Source organism: Caretta caretta, chromosome 11 (genome assembly GCF_965140235.1).
Source record: "Caretta caretta isolate rCarCar2 chromosome 11, rCarCar1.hap1, whole genome shotgun sequence".
NCBI lineage: Eukaryota > Metazoa > Chordata > Testudines > Cheloniidae > Caretta > Caretta caretta.
In genome coordinates this window covers 41585067-41604343 of record NC_134216.1, presented here as the reverse complement: position 1 = coordinate 41604343, position 19277 = coordinate 41585067, and the positions used below count along the sequence as shown (strand labels likewise).

The 19277-nt window shown below is 42.5% G+C and overlaps 1 protein-coding gene across 4 annotated transcripts in view; it reads right to left on the bottom strand.

Annotated features, from left to right (window-relative positions):
• Nucleotides 1–13101, bottom strand: part of MAP3K20 (mitogen-activated protein kinase kinase kinase 20) — a 129093-nt gene extending 115992 nt beyond the window's left edge. Inside the window, exons 1-2 of one of the 4 annotated variants that reach the window (XM_048869632.2) lie at nucleotides 12982–13101; nucleotides 4724–4913 (exon numbers count right to left, since the gene is read on the bottom strand). In XM_048869632.2, the coding sequence (XP_048725589.2) occupies nucleotides 4724–4882 (159 nt within the window). In that variant the 5' untranslated portion in view covers nucleotides 4883–4913; nucleotides 12982–13101. The other 3 variants (XM_048869629.2, XM_048869631.2, XM_048869630.2) reach the window with 3 other exon arrangements.
• Nucleotides 13102–19277: the final 6176 nt, after the last annotated feature.

The following is a 19277-nucleotide window of genomic DNA, read 5'->3' as shown; positions in this document are numbered from 1 at the left end:
GGACCATTAGATCATTTAGTCTGACATTCTGTATATCTCAGGCCATTAAATTTTAACCCATTACCCCTGTAGTGAATGGAATAATTTCTGTTTGGCTAAAGCACATCTTCCAGAAAGGCATCCAGTCTTGATACGAAGACATCAAAACCAGGAGAATCCACAACTTCCCTTGCCAATGGTCAGTCACCCTCACTCTTCAGTTTGAATATGTCTGACTTCAACTTCCTACCATTGATTCTTGTTATGACATTCTCCAATAGATTAAAGAGCCCTGTAGTAGCTGGTATTTTCTCCCTGTGATGTGCTTATACACTGTAATCAAGTCACCTCTCAATTTTCTTTTGATAAACTAAACAGATTGAGCTGTTAAAGTCTCTTGAGCTAAGGCATTTTCTCCAGCCCCTGAAGCATTTTTGTGGCTCTTTTAAAAATCTGATTACCAGAACTAAATACAACATTTCAGTATCAGTCTCACCAATACCACATACAGCGGTAAAACCACCTCCCTATTCCTACTCGCTACTTTCCTGATATACAGTAAAAGCTATGTTATCTGGCACTTTACCAACCAGAAAGCTCTATAAACTGGCATTTCTAATCTTCATGGAAAGTCTGGTTTGGCGCAGGGCCAGCAGGTTCCCTTCCTGGTTCTGAGTGGCTCCCCAGAAGCGGCGACATGTCCCTGTTGCTCCTAGGTGGAGGAACGGCCATGGGGGCTCTGTGCACTGCCCCCGCCCTGCACCAAGTGCTGGCTCTGCAGCTCCCATTGACTGGGAACCACAGCCAATGGGAGCTGCGGGGGCAGAGCCTGCAGGCAGAGGCAGCATGCAGAGCCACCTAGCCGCACCTCTGCCTAGGAGCAGTAGGGATATGTCGCTGCTTGCAGAAAACCGCCCGAGGTGAGCGCCGCCTGGATATGGCGCCCCGCATGCCATCCTGCACACCAACCCCCTGCCCCGAGCCCCCTCCTGCATCCAAACTCCCTCCCAGAGCCTGCGCCCTGCACACACACCCCGCACCCCAGACCTGAGTCCCCTCCCACACCCAAACTCCCTTCCTCTTAGTTAACTAGAATTTTTGACTGACCGGAACCCCCCCATACACCTAATATGCCGGATAAAGCTTTTATTATACATACAAGGATTGCATTCGTCCTTTTCCCCACAGCATCACTGGGAACTCATGTTGAGTTGCTTGTCAACTATGACCTCTAAATCCTTCTCAGACACACTGCTTTCCAGGATACAGTCCCATAATCTATAGCCAGCATTCCTCATTCAAAGATGTATAACTTTGCATTTGACTGCAACAACACACATTTTGTTTCAATCGGCCCATCCTACCCAGATCACTCTGTACAACTTCCCTGTCATTTTTTTAACATACCACTAATCTTTATGTCATCTGCAAATTTTATCAGTAATGATTTTATATTAACTTCCAGATCACTGATGAAAAATGTTGAATAGAATCAGGATTAATACTGATCCCTGTAAAAACCCACCTAGAAAGACTCATATTCCACGATGATCGCCCATCATTTTTCTGAGATCTGTCAGTTAGCCAGTTTTTAATCCATTTAATTTTTTATAATCAGAAAAGCCACACAAAAGTCTAAGTCTATTACATCGATGTAGTTACATTTATCAACCAAACTTGCAATCTCATCAAAGAATGAAATCAGTTTTTTTTGACAAGACCTATTTTCAATAAAACTACATTGACAGGCATTAATTATGTTCCCATCCTTTATTAACTGAATCCCATAGAAGCTTTTTCATTATTTTGCCCAGAATTGATGTCAGGCTAACCAGCCTACAGTTACCAAGGTCAAAAGTTGCTTTAAGTAGTTTGCATCAAATAATTAGCAAATCATGATACACGCTGCCAATTCATGTTTGTAGTGTGACATCTGCCATTGCTACCAGAGAGCAGGGTTTTTTCAAATTTTAAATCAAGCCACAAATATCTATGTTGGTCTGCAAACCTGTTCTTAGCCAGGAAGCAAAATTATTTTTTTTAAAGTTTTTTTTAATAAAACATACATTTTTTAGAATTGGGTGAAATCTTCAGACAAAAATTTTCTTTGCCAAAATATGCTGATTTGGGTCACTTGAAACATTTTGTGAATTTGATAACTCACCAAATGGTTTAATTGACAAAACAAACAACAAAATCTCCCAAAATCAAAATGTTTTGTTCTGGCCTTTAAAAATGAAGCATTTTGATTTTTTAATTCAGTACAACTTCATGTTTTGAGTTTTACTTCAATTTTATTTAAGAATTAATTTTTAAAAGGTTTTATTTAATCTGGAAGACATTTTTAAAAACCACCACCACATTTTTGGTTTGCTGAAGATTTTTTTGTCATGGATCAACCTGAAATGAAATTTTGATTCAATTTTTTGGTATGGCCAGTGAACCAAAAAAAAACAAAAAAACACCCCATTAAAAATCAGTTATTCCCACAGCTGTATTTTAAATAAAATTAAGAAAGTTAATGAAAAAAATTAATCCAAATTAAAAACTGAATTTCTATCCTGAATTTCAATGTGACTGAGCATCCATATCTCCCATTGACCTCCACAGGAGATGTGGGGATTTGACATCTTAATTTGGACTGTCATCTGAAGTGGAAAACAATCATGCTCTCCAAATGCTGTCACATTCAAGACACCATCACATCTGAATATTTAATAAATGTAATACCCTTCAAATCTTTTTTCCTCCTCTTTAACTGAGAACTGACTCAAACGCATTTTGCAATTCTGGGGAGTAAGAATATTGTGTGAAAATCAGAAGGATTTAGTACTCGAAAGGCTGTCTAAGGATTCGACAATTCCCTGCCACAAGGGTAAGATTTTACTGCAGAGTTAGTCCAGCTGATTGACACCCAGATTAGCCTAGCCTGAGTTTGAGCAGCTTCATTGCATGACCCTATTCAAATTACTGCATTCTCACAGGTGCTGCACCCCCCTGTATGTCACCATGGCTTCTGGGGGTACATTCCATAGTTCTTTGTGCTGCAGTAAGCTGAGTTGGTCTATGATTCTTTCCCAGTGAATCATGGGAGAATTTGTCCATCCTTCTGGTCATTGGAGGAGGAGGAACTGTGGGAAGTCATTGGAGGACTGTTAGCACTTGAGTGATTTAGGACTGTGTCCTCACTGCTAAGTGAGCCTGCAAGTGGAACCTATTCTATAGCTTGCACCCGCAACCAGATCAGTTGAAAGCACCATTGAACTCGGGTGAGGTTTTACTGTGTGGACATGAGGGGAGCTGGGGGTAACACCCAACTAAAAGCTGGGGCTAACTCTATGAAGACTTATACCATGGACGGTGCAGGACCAAGGCTGCTCCCTCAAACACAGGCCAGAAGTTAAGAGCGCAAAAGGAGAGTTCAACTGTTTCCTATTACTATCTGGTGATCTGTTTGGCCAACAGTACTGAATGGGACTGAATAGCCCACAGGATGCACCTTGCTCTTCTCCTCCAGAGCAGGGACGGATTAACTCTCCTGCGGGCCTGGGGCTATTAGATTTTGTGATCCTGTATAAAAGTCTTTTTCCCAATTTAAAACAAAATGATCACAATTATGGCATCGAGGCTATTAACGCTATACTAAACTTGCCTTTTAATTTACATAAAGCCATCCTGTGGTTACATTTCAGTCTTAAAACATGTAGACTATAGTTAATTCAGAATAGCCTACTCCTTACCTTAGAACAGCTGTTATATTAATTTCTTTCTGGGAGAAAGTTTGGGTGCAGGAGGGGGCTCCAGGCTGGGGCAGAGTGTTGGGATGCAAGAGAGGGTGAGGGCTCTGGGAAGGAGTCTGGTGCAGGAGGGGATTCTGACCTGGGGCAGGGAGGTGGGGTGCAGGAGGGGGTGAGAGCTGCTGGCTCCGGCCGGGAGGTGCTTACCACAGGTGGGTCCTGGCCGGCAGCGCAGCAGGGCTGAGGCAGACTGCCAGCCTGCCGTGGCCCCATGCCGCTCTGGAAGCGGCCGACTGCTTTGCGCCCCCGCAGGGAGGGGAACAGCGTGTCTCCGTGTGCTGCCTGTGCCCATAAGTGCCACCCCCGCAGCTCCCATTGGCCGGGAATCAGCCAATGGGAGCTGCGAGGACGGTGCTGGGGGTGGGGGTAGTGCGCGGACCCGCCTGCCCCCCCCCGGCACCAGGGGCCACAGAGACGTGTCAGCAGCTGGCCACTTCCAAGAGGCCATGGCATGCAGGCAGCCTGCCTGAGCCATGCTGCGCCGCTGGACTTTTAGCGGCCCAGAGATCGTGATCGACAGGCAGAGGCTCCAGGATTGACCAGTCGATCACGATCGACAGGTTGGTGACCACTGAATTGTATATAATTATGGATTTATTTTTGCGGGGCCCTCCCTTAGCCTGGGGCCCTGGGCTGCAGCCCCTAAAGCCCCTGCGTTAATCCGGCCCTGTTCCAGAGGGTCACTGTGGCAAGGGACCTCTGAGAGGGGTAAGAGGGAGCAGGGCAGGAAAAAAAAAAAAAACAGGGAAGGAAGAATCCTGTGGGACAGATGCAGAAGACACTCAGCATGTTTAAACTCTAACAACCACCATTCAACTGGCTTAAATAACTAAAACAAAAAAATCCCAAGGAGGTCTTCCTTGATCAGGAACAGAGTGGAAAACATTCAGATATTATTAACAGTAATTTGTTTCATAGCAGAAAAAAAACCAGAAGTGAATTCTTACCTCCTTCTCTATTTTGAGCAGCTTCTTTACAGCCACCTCTTTGTCCTGTGATATCCATCGGGCTCGATAAACGCTCCCAAAACTCCCTCCACCACAGCTTTCAAAGAACTGCAAGTCATCAAATTGAATTTGCACAAATGAAGCACTGAGAGACGACATCTCATAATGACAAAATATACCACAACAAAATCTGTAAGGAGAAAAAGTCTAATTAATACGTCTGTTCCACAGAATTATTACACTCCTAACCATGCTTTAGATATCATAAAGCAAGAACCGATTGCCATAAACAAGTTACAGCAAAAAACAGTGAACAGATTAAAGGGAAAATAAAGTTAAGAAACTCACATGCCAATAGCCTATGCAAACATTTTATAGAGTTTGTCCAGACTCTGAGAAGCAGCTGTTTGCAGAGAAATGGTTAGAAATTTTCCTTGGATTTAGTGATGTTTCCTGCACACACTGGAGCAGCACTGCAAAAGGCTAGTGCGTCAACAGGTCCCCTAACATGAAGCACACTGACAAACGGGAAATGCACTTTCAGCTGGAGCTTGCATAGGAGTTCTGGAATCTGGAGCATGCAATCTCTCCATGTTGTGTGATCACTTCACAGAAAATATACATAGCCTAAGCAACTGAACATTCTGGCAGGAGTGCGATGTAAGCCTGAGGCCCATGTACTCTTCTCCGCACGCTGAGAAAGGTAGAAAGACATGGAAAAAGATGGCCAAAATAAAAATCTCTTCCCAAAGTAACTCAGTTATGCTTGAATGTTATAACAAAGCATAAGTGGAAAATAATTTCTCAGTTTTAATATGTGAAATCCTGAGCATACTGCCAAGAATGGATTTTACAGTTTTAAGAGATCATACCATATTTGTTGTCAGAGGAACAGAATGTCCTTCCAGTAGATTATTAGTGATAAATCCTATGGCTGTAGTAGATTTTTAAAAATGTTATTATCACCTAAGTGAGTGGCTGATCACTCACAGCCATCACATTTGTGGATTAATTTTGAATCTATTTTTATAGTGTTGTAAACTAAAAAGGTTTTGATCCTCAGTGGCGCTGCCAAGCATGTGGGATCCTGCAGTTCTTGCAAGGTTTCTATAAGATGATTTGTCAGAGGCTTGTCTACACACAAACTTGCACCAGTTTAATTTGCCCTGATTTATCTAAACCAGTTTAAATCCTCTGTGGAAAATTGTATTTCAGTTTAAGAGTGGTTTATTTTGATTTAGGTTAAACCAGTTCCTAATTAACTTCAGCTAAACCAAAATAAGTGTGTCCAGGCAGCCTCTGCACCAATTAAAATTACACCATGAGTTAAACCAGTGCAACTCTGTGTTTAAATAAGCCCTTATGTTTTCTATAGTGCTCCTCAACACAGGATCTAAGCATTGTGTACTGTCTGGGGCCTGGACTATCTTCTAGGTTACATGTCTGAATAGCGCCAAGCACAAACATCACTGATTGGGGTTCCTAGGCTCTACTGTAATACTAAAAAAATGATTATGGTCCCCCCCCCCAAGATTTCAATGCAACTGTGCTATGGATTTTAGATTACAGCTGACTAGAAATCCAGTTTCAGTCACTATTTGGTTACTGCAGGTCTCCAGCTGTGAAGCAGCAACTGGTTCTTTAAACATTGCCTAGGACTACCTGCAATGTCTTCTCGGTTTTCTTGCTTATTTTTAAACATTTTGACTATCCACTGACAAAGTCCTATAAGGCTGAAAGCACTGGTTGACAACATAATACTTTTATCAAAGGCATTTTTTTCGAGAGGCAAATTTAGGACACAGAATTTAGAGACAAACATAGTTTATCTCCCAGACCATCTGTGAGGGAATATGGGTTCTTTTTCTTACCAAACCCTCTGAGCTGAAGTGAACTGTTGCTGGTGTGTTGTGAGCTGGGATGAATCTTAATTATGTGGCAACCTTTTTTGGTTGCTTCCCTACGCAGGTCTAGTGTTGTTATTGCATTTACTTTGGTGTTTATTAATCTTATGTGGCTCAAATCCTTTGAAACTGTGCTGTATATAGATGAAATTTAAAAAAGAAAACTTTTGGGAACAGAGATTGGTCAACCTTCCCAACATTCCAGCCTCTTTTTGGATAAACTCAATTTTATTTTCCTGCTTCTTTGCCATCAGCCCCTTATTTCCTTGTGGCCAGAAACTGCCCATTTGTGCTCTTCCCTTCAATAGATTTCACAGCTAATTATTATTGTTTATGCAGTACTACAGGTATACATGGTGCTTTATAGGCAAATGAAAAGAGAAGCTCCCTACCCTGAGGACTTACGTCATAAAGCCACAGTCTTGCAAACACTGATGCACCTACTTAAACTTCACTCACTTGAGTAGTCTCACTATAGACAATGGAATTATTAATTGCAGTAAAGCTACTTGCGTGCTGTCATAAATATAAAGGGAAGCGTAATCACCTTTAAAATCCCTCCTGGCCAGAGGAAAAATACTTTCACCTGTAAAGGGTTAAGAAGCTAAAGGTAACGTCGCCGGCACCTGACCAAAATGACCAATGAGGAGACAAGATACTTTCAAAAGCTGGGAGGAGGGAGAAAAACAAAGGGTCTGTGTGTCTGTCTGTGCGATGCCTTTGCCAGGACAGAACAGGAATGGAGTCTTAGAACTTAGTAAGTAATCTAGCTAGGTATGTGTTAGATTATGATTTCTTTAAATGGCTGAGAAAATAGCTGTGCTGAACAGAATGAATATTCCTGTCTGTGTGTCTTTTTTGTAACTTAAGGTTTTGCCTAGAGGGATTCTCTATGTTTTGAATCTAACTACCCTGTAAGGTATTTACCATCCTGATTTTTACAGAGGTGATTCTTTTTTACTTCTATTAAAAGTCTTCTTGTAAGAAAACTGAATGCTTTTTCATTATTCTAAGATCCAAGGGTTTGGGTCTGTGGTCACCTATGCAAATTGGTGAGGATTTTTACCAAACCTTCCCCAGGAAGTGGGGTGCAAGGGTTAGGGGGATTTTGGGGGGAAAGACGTTTCCAAACTACGTTTTCTCAGGAACCCAGATAAAGTTTGGTGGTGGCAGTGGAAGTCCAAGGGCAAAGGGTAAAATAGTTTGTACCTTGGGGAAGTTTTAACCTAAGCTGGTAAAAGTAAGCTTAGGAAGTTTTCATGCAGGTCCCCACATCTGTACCCTAGAGTTCAGAATGGGGAAGGAACCTTGACACGTGCATAAATGTATATAGGATTGGACCATAAATTAGACAGAGAATTGTAAACAGGTGATGAAAAGTGGTTGAGCTGGAGATGACAGAAGGAACAGAAACAAAGGCAAAGGGAAAATGCTCTTGGGGGAACAGGTAAACTATTTCCTGTATTCACCATTTGCATTAATAGCTGTCAGAGCTACCTAATTATTTTAAATTATTGTAGAACCTACAGATCCCATAACCCATACACACAGAATAAGTTACCCACACAGCTTCTCAAAAATTTACTAGCACAGAGCAAGATCTTATACTATTAAGATTTTGCTATTTAGACAAAATATACCTCAACATTTACTAGTACATCACAAAGGATAAATAAAACTGAATCACAGCTGTCACATAACTGAACAATGTACATTTTGTGATGCTTTTCATTCCCCTTTGTTCACTCACTCACTAATTCCCAAAATCCACAATAGGTCTTTCCCCATCAATGAAAATGTCTAAAAGTTATTTTATGTCTCCCTAACTTTACTCCTTTCCAATGCAAACAGTTTATCTGCTACTGTCTACAAGCCTAGAGACATCTGAGTCACTGGCATACTATACCATTAAGACATTTTAAAGATGACACACTGGTTCATACTGCATTCTTCAAAATATATTTTCCAATGAGCTCATGGGAGATGTATGCAGGTAACTGCTATTAATACAGGTATCTGTAATTAATGCCAACATGAGTTATGCACAGTCGCCCTCTTCTGGATGAGAGAATAGACCTATTTGACTGTTATTTCATATCTACAGTATAGCTACAAAACAGCTAATCGTCAACTGGAAAGATTAATCCCTTTGTTTTGTGGGAGAAAACAATTGTTTGGGTGTATCTGTTACTACTATATGAGTATTACACGTCATTATTAATTAACTTGTTGTCGTGTTTTAAGAGATACTTTACAATTGTGTGCCAAATCTGGGTTTATACAGTGGATCAACAGATAATTCTTATAGTTCGTTAGGCCCCAGACTGAGTTTTTATACTTCTACTCCAAAACAAGTGCTTCACTCTTCTACTCTTGAGCACTGCATTTTCAGATCTTTTCAGACAAGAGCATCTTTCATTGTAACAGTTTTCTGTTTTGCTTCTTTCAAAAAGAACTACCACAATAGCCTGAAACTTTGTACTCCCCACAGTTCTATCATTCTAGCTGTTATTGTACTATAGCGGTGGGGGAAAACTATGTTAATTGGCTTTGTTGTCTATGAAGCGAAGCTGTGGCAGCTCAGTAATACTGTGAATTGTAAGTATTTGAAGCAATGGTTCAGTCATTTTCTCTCTCTCTCTCAGGTATTTCTAAAGAACCTATCACCTTATGAAAATAAAGAGTTTTCCTTTCTTGAACTTCAATTTTGATTTCTATCAGTTAACATGAGCTGGAAGTAATACAACCCAAGAACTGAAGCCATCTTCTCTTTTGAAAGTTATTTTTTTCCCTCCTTACAGCAATTTCTGCAGCGATCTTAGAAATTGTTGACTTTTGCACCAAAGAGAAGAGGATCTAAGGAACATTCTGTTGCACTTTAGATTTCTATTTTAATTCAGTAACTAGCAGTCTGTTATTGTATGTCGCTTTGTATCCAAATTGTTCGGCAACAGCATGATCAGCTCAATACAGTAATAAATTCTCAGCATGCTTAACACCATCTGATAGCTAGCCACTGATGTCCACATTTAACTATGGGCCTCATTCACTTCTAAGTAGGAATAACCAACCTATGAAAGACAGCTCTGTTTTGAAACTCAGAATTTCCTCCAAATTCTTCCATTGGGAATGGAGGTACAAAGGATGGTTTGCTCTCTCCCATGTTCCCTTAACACACGGATCTTGTGGAATCCACAGAAGACAAAAGACACCCGCCAGATGCCCTCTGCCTTCACTCTGTCATCGAGTCTCACTAGCTTCTACAAAGGGAAGTTTCCTGGAGTTGGATCTTCTCTAATGAATGAGGGAGTCCTGTAGCACTGAATAGGAAAAACAGTGCAAATTAATTCTGTCTCAGTGTGTTTCACTGTTAGAGAATGGAACCTGATGAAGCCCACCCACTTCCCCTGTCTCTCCAACTCTGCAAAAGGGCTTGCATGTGTTGGATGGGGAAATGCTACAGAGGTAGAACCCCCCTCTTCGGTATGTGCATAGGGAAGCACAGAGCCCTAATATTTTATCAGTTACTATTTATATTGTAGATCGAGTTGCCACTGATGGTTTAAATGTGAGAGACACAAAAAGGAACAGGATTAGCACAACTTGCACAATATGTCTGTGTCCCAATATACTGGTGTTAGATTTGTGTGCATTTATAATACAGAGTACTGAATCTGTCCTGTTGCACACATCCCTGGAGCTATTTTAATATTCAATTGTTTGGATTACTTCTAGCAATCCCATTGCAAATCATCATAGCGAGCTACTAAATTATTCACTCCCCTCACCGCACTTTCTGATTTTGTAACACGGTCAAAGTAGTTTTCAGTGTTTTTTTGGGGTCACATACTGCCAACACTTTGCCAATAAAGTAGGACTACATTTGTACTAGCTTAAAATACACAGTAGCATGTGCCAAGTTTCCTTATTTGGCAAAACAGTTCCTTGGCTTTCAAGATCTTTGGCCATCCATTTTTAGACCATCCTCAAGTCTGATACTCTGATACTGTCTCTAGTCCTAGAAGAGGTCAAATATATTCCATTCAATAGCAAAATTTAAAAATTAAAATAAAAACATAAAAAGGAGTTGTCCATTGCCTTGTCTGACTGGAAAAGGGGCAAGGAATCACTGTGGTAATCTGTTATTACAATTATGTAATTTATGTAAGATTACATTTATGTAATCTTCATTACATAAAGAAATAAATAATGCAGGAGAAACTCTGTATATAAAACAGAGCCATCATCACCCCATTGTTTATGATAAAAATTAAAAGGATAAGATGTAAATTCCATGCAATGTTCTAAAATAAACATTTTGCTAACCTTTCTCTAATTCTTACAATAAATTAAGACAAAATCAACACTGTGCACACCTTTATCACATGATTAATTATAGTTCTACCATCTCATGTGTCTGAAAACTAAGGAATTATAAAACCTCTGTAATTTATTTCTAATTTTGTCTGAATAGCTGAAGTTTATATAGCTGTTAGTTTCAGAGAATGATCACACAATTTAGTGCTCAGTTTAAATGATTCAAAACTATTCTATTTTAGATCTATATTGCATTGCATGTGGAGATTTAAGACTCTTCATGTTTCATTTTAAACAGAAAATATACACTCAGAGATACTAAGTCACTTGCACCATTTTAGTTACTTTACACTATTATTTCCCAACACTGTATTCAACAATGTACACAACATGGGTAAGGAGTTTACAATACAAGGCTTTGATTCTGCAGTCAGATCTGTGGAGCCATGGGCCTCCACACAGGCATCAGCATATCTGATTCCAGGATCAATGTCTACATATTTTGTCAGGGTCTTAATTTGTTTAGCTTCATTAGTCTCAAGAAGCCTGATCCTACTCTCACTAAATTCAACCATACAGGACTGGGCCCTAAAGATGATTCCAAATCACCACCCCACCGAGCTACATCTGTCCCAGTTAATCCAGTATTTGCAAATTAGTTCTGCTTCTGAATTAAAAAATTAAATATCCATTGTATACTGATGGTTAACCACTGAACCTCTACAAGAATCATGCTGGATGGAGGGTTTATGGAAGAAATATAAAGTCATATTCGAGGCAAGAAACATTACAGATGTAGAAATACCACAGCACAGAAACAAAAAGACAAGAAGAATATATTGCTTTGCTGGGGGGTGGGGGGAGATGAAGGTTAAGTTCAAGTGTTCAAACTGAGGGAGTGCAAAATGCTAGGAAAAGGCAGCGTGTGTTCAATGTGTATATAAAATGAATTCACTTGAAATCTCATTTAAAAAGGGGAGAAAAACGGAGAACTTTCTCTTTGTTAAATGTTAACTGTCCAAGTCCTACATATAATCAGAAATAAATATTATTTTTAAAGGTGAATTTCTTATTCTGAGTGGTTTGTTATATCATGGTATACCATGGTATACTCTCTCTGCCACTCACAAAACATTAATAGGACCTAACACTTATAATGTAAGCCATTACACTTTAATTCAGTTCTGGGGAACTATATATGTGCCCTTACCAAAAGCAAAACCAAAACCAAATGCAAGGTTTTTGTTTTTCAAAGAAATTGGCCTCCCTGGATGCTGAGCAGAGGACTCAGCTCCAAGGAGGAAAGGTCAGGTCACATACTGGCATACAAAAATATCTCCAAGGACTTTCAAAGTTGCTATGGCTTAGAGGGGGGGACATGTCAGAACAAGAAGAGGAAAGAGCAAATGGCATCCTTGTGCAGAACTCTGATTTCAGTTGAAATCAGAGGTCAGTGGAGTTGCACTGATTTACACGGTGCAACTGAGATCATAAGCAGGACCAGCGGCCAGTCAGAAGGAAGCAATCATACAAAAGTTAACTGTGTGTGACTGAATGCCAGGCTTGCAGGGGAAGCGTAGCTCTTGCCTCCCTTGCTCTGACTGCCAATGCTGAAAGTTACAGGGGAGCAGGGCTGGAGTTTTGTTCCTTCCTGGCATGGGCTGGGCTGGGCTAGAGCCGCAAACCCGCCAGGGCAGCGCTCTCCCGCCCCCGGGCCCTCCCCAGGGGAAGGGTGGGCTCGGGACAAAACCGCAACCCCAGGGGCGGAACTGAGGCAGCTTGACCCCAGCCCTCCGTTGGCGCAGTGAAGCCGCGGCTCGTCACCGTGCGGGTCCTGAGGGGCGGCTGTGCCCGGAGGCCCGCCGAGCGTCCCGGGCGGATCCGTGAGAGATGCCGCGGCCAGGGGCTTCCCGCCGCCAGCGAGCGCACGGCTCCGGCCCCCTGCCGGGAGCAGCCCGCGGCGCTCTCCTCTCCCTACCTTCTCCCCGGGAGCCCGGGCCGGCGGTGCCCGTGCGCAGCCAGCCGCGAACAACTCACCTGGGCGCTTGCGGGGAGGCTGGAACCGGCGTGACCGCGTCTGCCGGCGGGGTGTCTCCCACGCTTCCGGTGCGAGTCCAGGAGTCAGCCACACACCCCGCCTCCGTGCAGCCAGCCAGCCGGCACCACCCCGCGCGCTGCCCCAGCGGGCAGGGGGCCCGGGCACCACGCCTGTCACACAGCGAAGGCCCTCAAGCGAGGAGCTAAGTCCCCCCCCCGCAAGCCCAGCCCTGAAATGAGAGACACCGAACTGTGGGGCAGAGACAAAATGGGAGCGGGAGAGAATCCTCCACATGCAGGGTGCGGCCAAGCAACAGGACGGGGAAGTTTCAAAGCGGACAGGTCTTTAGCTGTCCCAGACTTGAGCCTTGTTTTCAAAATGACTAGTTCCCGGAGTTAAATAGAGCTGAGGAAAATAAGGAACCCGCACTGTGGCAAGTAACCTGTACAAGCCCAGGAAGAAGTTGGGAAGCGATGTGCTGAAGACGCAAAAACTAACAGTGACTTTGGTTTAAAGTCCATCAGAAGCAGGAAGCCTGCCAAACAGGCAGTGTGGACAACAAAGGTGCTCAAGCAGTACTCTAGGACGACAAGCCCGTTGCATCGGTCTTCACTACAAGGCTGCACAGGGCAGGTACCCACATCAGAGGTATTGTTTTTGGGTCACAAATAGGAAGTACTGTCCCAAATAGTAGAGGTTTTAGAACAAATTGATAAGCCAACCAAAATAAGACACCAGGGCCAGATGGTATTCACCCACAAGTGCTGAAGAATGCAAATATGAAATAGCAGAACTGCTAACTATAGTATGTAACCTAGCACTGAAATCAGCCTCTGTACCAGATCTCTGGATCGTAGCTAATGTAACAGTGATTTTTTAAAAAGGATTCCAGAGGAGATCCTGTCAGTTGCGGGCCAGTGAGCATAACTTCAGTACTGGGGAAACTGATAGAACCTATAGTAAAGAACAAAATTATCAGAATTGAGGAAGAGTCGAGATGGCTTTTGTAAAGGGAAATTGGGCCTCACCAATCTTATCAGAAATATTTGTGAGAGTCAACTAGCATGTGAATAACAGTGATCCAGTTGATATACTGTACTTGAATTTTCAGAAAGTCTTTGATAAAGTCCTCACAAAAGGCTCTTAAAGAAACTAAAGGGCCATCAGACAAGATAGAAGGTCCTCTAATGCAGTGCTACTCAAAGTGGTGGTCCAGTCTGAGAGCCATCGGCTGCCGGTCTGCGCGCACATTGGAAAAAAGAATTGCCGGTCCCCCACATCAGATAGCTTGAGAAGCACTGCTCTAATGGATCAGTAACAGGTTGAAAGGTAGGAAACACAGGGTAGGAATAAATAGTTTTCACAATGGAGAGAGGTGAGTCGTCGGGTCTCCCAAGGATCTGTAGTGGGAACTGTGCTGTTCACAGGACTGGCTTTAGGCACCAGCAAAGCAAGTACATGCTTGGGGTGGCACAATTCCAGGGGCGGCATTCCAGCCATCCCTTTTTTTTTTTTTTGGCTTGGGCAATTGCGCTCTCGAAGCTTGGGGCAGCAAATTTTTTGCTTGGGGCGGCAAAAAACCTAGAGCTGGCTCTGGCTGTTCAATATATTTCCTAATGATCTGGAAAAGGGGGTCAACAATGAAATAGCAAAGCTTGCAGATGATACAAAATTATTCAAGATAATTAAGTCCAAAGCAGGCAGGGAGAAGTTACAGGGAGATCTCACAAAAGTGGATGACTGGGCAATAAAATGGCAGATGAAATTCAGTGTTGATACATGCAAATTAATGCACATTTGAAAAAATAATCCCAACTGTACATATATAATGATGGTTTCTAAATTAGCTGTTCCCACTCAGAAAGGATCTTGGAGTCACAATAGATAGTTTTCCGAAAAGTTCCACTCAGTGTGCAGCTGCAGTCAAAATGCTAACATTATGTTAGAAAAGGGATAGAAAATAAAATAGAAAATATAATGCCACTATCTAAACCTATGGTGTGCCCTCACCTTGAATACTGTTTCCAGTTCTGGTTATCCCATCTCAGAATCAAGATAGTGGAACTGGACATGGTTCAGACAATATGATCCAGGGTATTAAATGGTGTCCATCTGAGGAGAGACTAAAAATATTAGGATTATTTATTTTAGAAATGAGAAAACTAAGAGGTGATATGACAGGTCTATAAATCATGAGTGGTGTAAAAAAGTGAATAGAAAAGTGCTTGTGTTCCCTTTCCTACAATAGAAAAATGAGGGGCCATCCAATGAAATTAATAGGCAGCAGGTCTAATAAAAAAAGTACTTTTTTTACACAATACACAACTAACCTGTGGAACGCATTGCCACAGGATGTTGTGATTGCTAAAAGTATAACTAGGTTCAAAAAAGAACTGGATAAATTAATGGAGGGTAGGTCAATCAATGACTATTAGCCAAGATGGTCAGGAATGCCATCCCATCTCAGGGCAACCCTTACTATGGATCCCTCTATAATTGCTCTGTTCTGTACACTCTTTCTGAAACTCTGCCATGGGCCACTGTCAGAGACAAGATACTGGGCAAGATGGATCATGGTCTAACCCAGTACGGCAGATTTTGTATTTCTATGCAGTCAAGCACATCTATTATCCATCCCTCTGGCCAGGACAATTTATCCTTTCATTGATATAAACGTTAAATAAGAGGAAACTGAGCTGAAAACACTTAAGGTTGTGAATGAAGATCAAGTTCCTATTATTCAAGTTTATAACTTATCATTCATATTATCAATTTTCGCTTTCCTGTACAGCAGCTGCACATGTTTAAAAAACACCTTATACTATGGACTGAATACTACAGAGAAGCTATAGGTAAAATTTGTTTTACAGTTACAGCTTACGTTGCATTCAGCCTCCTAATTTCCTCTCTACACAAAGCACAGAAATGAACATACAAATTTGGTCAGCTGTCTGCACGTGCTGTTTGGCTCAGAAAAACATAGTTTTTCTCAATTAACAATAAATGGGAAACTTTATTGCAAATTGATATTAAGCTGTCACATTTCTAAGGAGGTGACAAAAGAGTTTGAAGCAAAGAAAATTGTTTCCAGTCAGGAATTGCATTAAGTGGGTGTGAGTGTACCAGAGGGAAGAAAGGTGTGGCCATTAAGGCATGGGACTAGGATTCCGGAGTTCTGTATTCCAGTCCTTGGTTTGCCTCAGACTTCCTGTGGAACTTTAGGTGAGTCACAAAAGGCCTGATCCAAAGGTGCTGAACATTCACAGCTCCCATTAAAGTTATTGGGAACTGAGAATGCTCAGCACCTCTGAAAATCAGTTAATGAGATAGCAATCCTTAGAAGAAGTGTTGAAAGGCTAAATGAATTAAAGATGATGAGGCATTTAGACACCACAGTACATGTAGATCAGTATGGGACAGAGGCAAATTGGAACTAAAATGAGGGCCAGTCCAAAGGCTCCTCCTGATTGTGTGAGCCCACAAATACATCATATTGTGTTTGGTTCAAATTCTATTACAAGGAAGATGAAAACACATGAAATAAAATGTTTGTTCATTTTACCCCTTCACACTCATTAGAGCTGTTGCTGAAAGCTATAGTTACAATTCCAACTCATACTGTAGCATAGATTTTAAGTAATGTACAAACATTTTTCTCTATATTATGCAAGAGAACAATATGAAAATAGCATCATATTTGAAATAACGAGATTGTCTGAAACCACAGTGGTAAAGCTTGTGATGAAACTTGTGAGAGCTGGGGACAAAGCATGCCTGTGGAACAATCTTCAAGAGCAGATCAGATGAATCCATCTTTAGGAGACCTGCAAAGCCTTCCTCTTTGAGAAAGCCTTTCCACAATGAGTGACAGTACAAATACCTCCTTATGTACCCAGCTCACACCCCATAACAAACAAACAAACAAACATACCCTACCCCAAGAAGAGTTTTGACCCTGAAAAGTGCCAAAGGGTATGTCTATGCTGCAATATAAGCCCTGGCTCAGACTCAGGCTTGAGGCCAAATCCCACTTCTGTCTGCATGCAATTCTGTCTGACTCAGGCCCAGGACCTTGGGGTGGGGTTCAAACCTAGGTCCCACTAGGATTCAGGCCCACATTCCATCATTCTGCAGTGTGGATGCAGCTCAGGCCTGGGGCCCCCAACTCCGGCCCTGAGAGTCCACCAATCTGTTCTTTGTCCTCTCTATCCCATCTCCCAGAAAATGGAAGCTCCGTTCCTTATTCATGTACAGCAGCTCAGCATTTAACCTTTCCATTTTATTCTGATTGCTGAGCTGCAAACACAGTGAACCTTCTGCATTTGCCATGGCCACCAACTGGAAGAAGTACTTTGCCAAACTGGCTGCTTCCTGGTCATGGGACCTCAGCAGATTTTGGTAAGAGTTCCAGGAACAACCACATGTACCAGGAGATAGGAAAGAGGCTGGTGGCACTGGAGATTCTGCAGACTGATGACCAGTGCAGGGAGAGGATAAAGCTGATCAAGACCAACTACCAGAAAGCCAGGGATGAGAATCACGCCTCTGGGAGCTCACCGTCATCCTGTCCCTTTCACAAGGAGTTTGGATGCTGGATACTGAATGGAGCAGAGCCAATAGTGCTTCATGATGGTCTGGTTAGGCAGGATGGCAACCTTCCGCCCCCAAATCCAGTATAGGACTGGAGGGGAGCCCGAAGGCACCAGATCAGGCTAGCCAGGTAACTCTAGTATTGGAACCGGTCTCCAAGTAGGCTTTACCGCTGAAGCAGATGCAGCACATCCTGGGTCCTTACTCGGAGGAGCTTTTTGATGCCCCACCCAAGGAGCAGCCTGCAACAGAACTGACAGCAGAAATGGAAGGGACAGAACTTTATTAGAAACTTGCACATTCTTGCTAAGATGTGCCAGGGTGTTAAAAATAAGAGCCTCATATTGCCTTCCCTGTTAGTACACCACTCCCTACTAACACAGCAATGTAACAAGCCGCCAGCAAACAGCTGGCAGGAGGTTGAAATGTAGTCCATTTACAAACACAGTCCATGTAAGCTAAATATAGTCTATAATGTGACAAATCATTTGTCCGAAATATGGCTGGGGAGTTGTATGCTGTCCAGAAATGTGCTGGGGGTGGTGGTGGTATGGCTGTGGAGTTCTTTACAAGTCTGTATTAGCATGTGTGCTTGCATGCAGTCATACAAGGCTGTATCAAAAGCCATGGGGAGACAGGAAATCCATGCAGATGCTAACACAGCATCCTGTTGATTGCCCCATGAATTTTGCCCAATCCTGGGTGATGATAACTGCAAACTTTTCCTATAGCAGGAACTCCAGATAGACAGTCACATTTCAGGGAAGGGCGTATTTTCCAGGGCCACCTTCACAGCTGATCAGCTCGTTCCACGTGTATGTGTGCTGTTCAGTCACCTTAAGTTTGACTATTTTGATGGCATAGATGGCTGGCTTGCCACCAGAAGCTTGGAATAAAATCTCTTTGCCATTCAGGAACCACAAGAATTGTCATGTTCTCCAAAATGTGGAGTGCCTGAAATGATAAAGACAACTTATCTAGTATGCCGTGGCCACCTCCCTTCCCTCATAGTCCATGGTGGTCTGCAATTTTTTTTTTTAAAACTTGCTATTTTTAACTTACCATTCTCTGTGTACTCTTTTCTCTGCAATTAACCCAGTTGTGTCCATGGAGCTTCTAGGATCTGAAGTGTTCCTCTCATAATATATTGAAAATCAGCTTTACAAACTATCATTTTTGTCCTTGAGATTCCACAAGGATTTTAGGTTTTTTGTGCTCATGCACTGAACCATTTGTAAATCACTGAGACAATAATGTTCTGTTTTATGTCCGCTTGTAGGAACCTCTACCTCTGCTGGCTGTTGTACCTCGTCAGCTCTCACACACTCCAGCACACTGGGTCTCTGTACTGTCACAGACCGGTCCAAAAGGAGGTTTTTCCATGATGACCCTATGATTGACATTCTGGAAGGGCCAACAAGCAGGTGCAATTCCAAAGAGAGGAGGTTGCACAGCAAATGGGAAGGCAAGTGGAGAGGCAAGTAGAAAGGTACCAGCAGGCTGTAGAGCTTGAGGATAGAATTGCAGCTTGGGAGTAGATACTTGCATCACAGTTCCTGGAACAAGAATATCACGTGAGGGAGGAAGACAGTTCAGCAGAAAGAACTGTTTGACTGGCTGCTTTCAATAACGTCTGGAAGAGTGCAGGCTCCTGCTTCGCCCATACCCCCGCCTGCGTCCCCCCCACGGTACCATGCAGAGCACA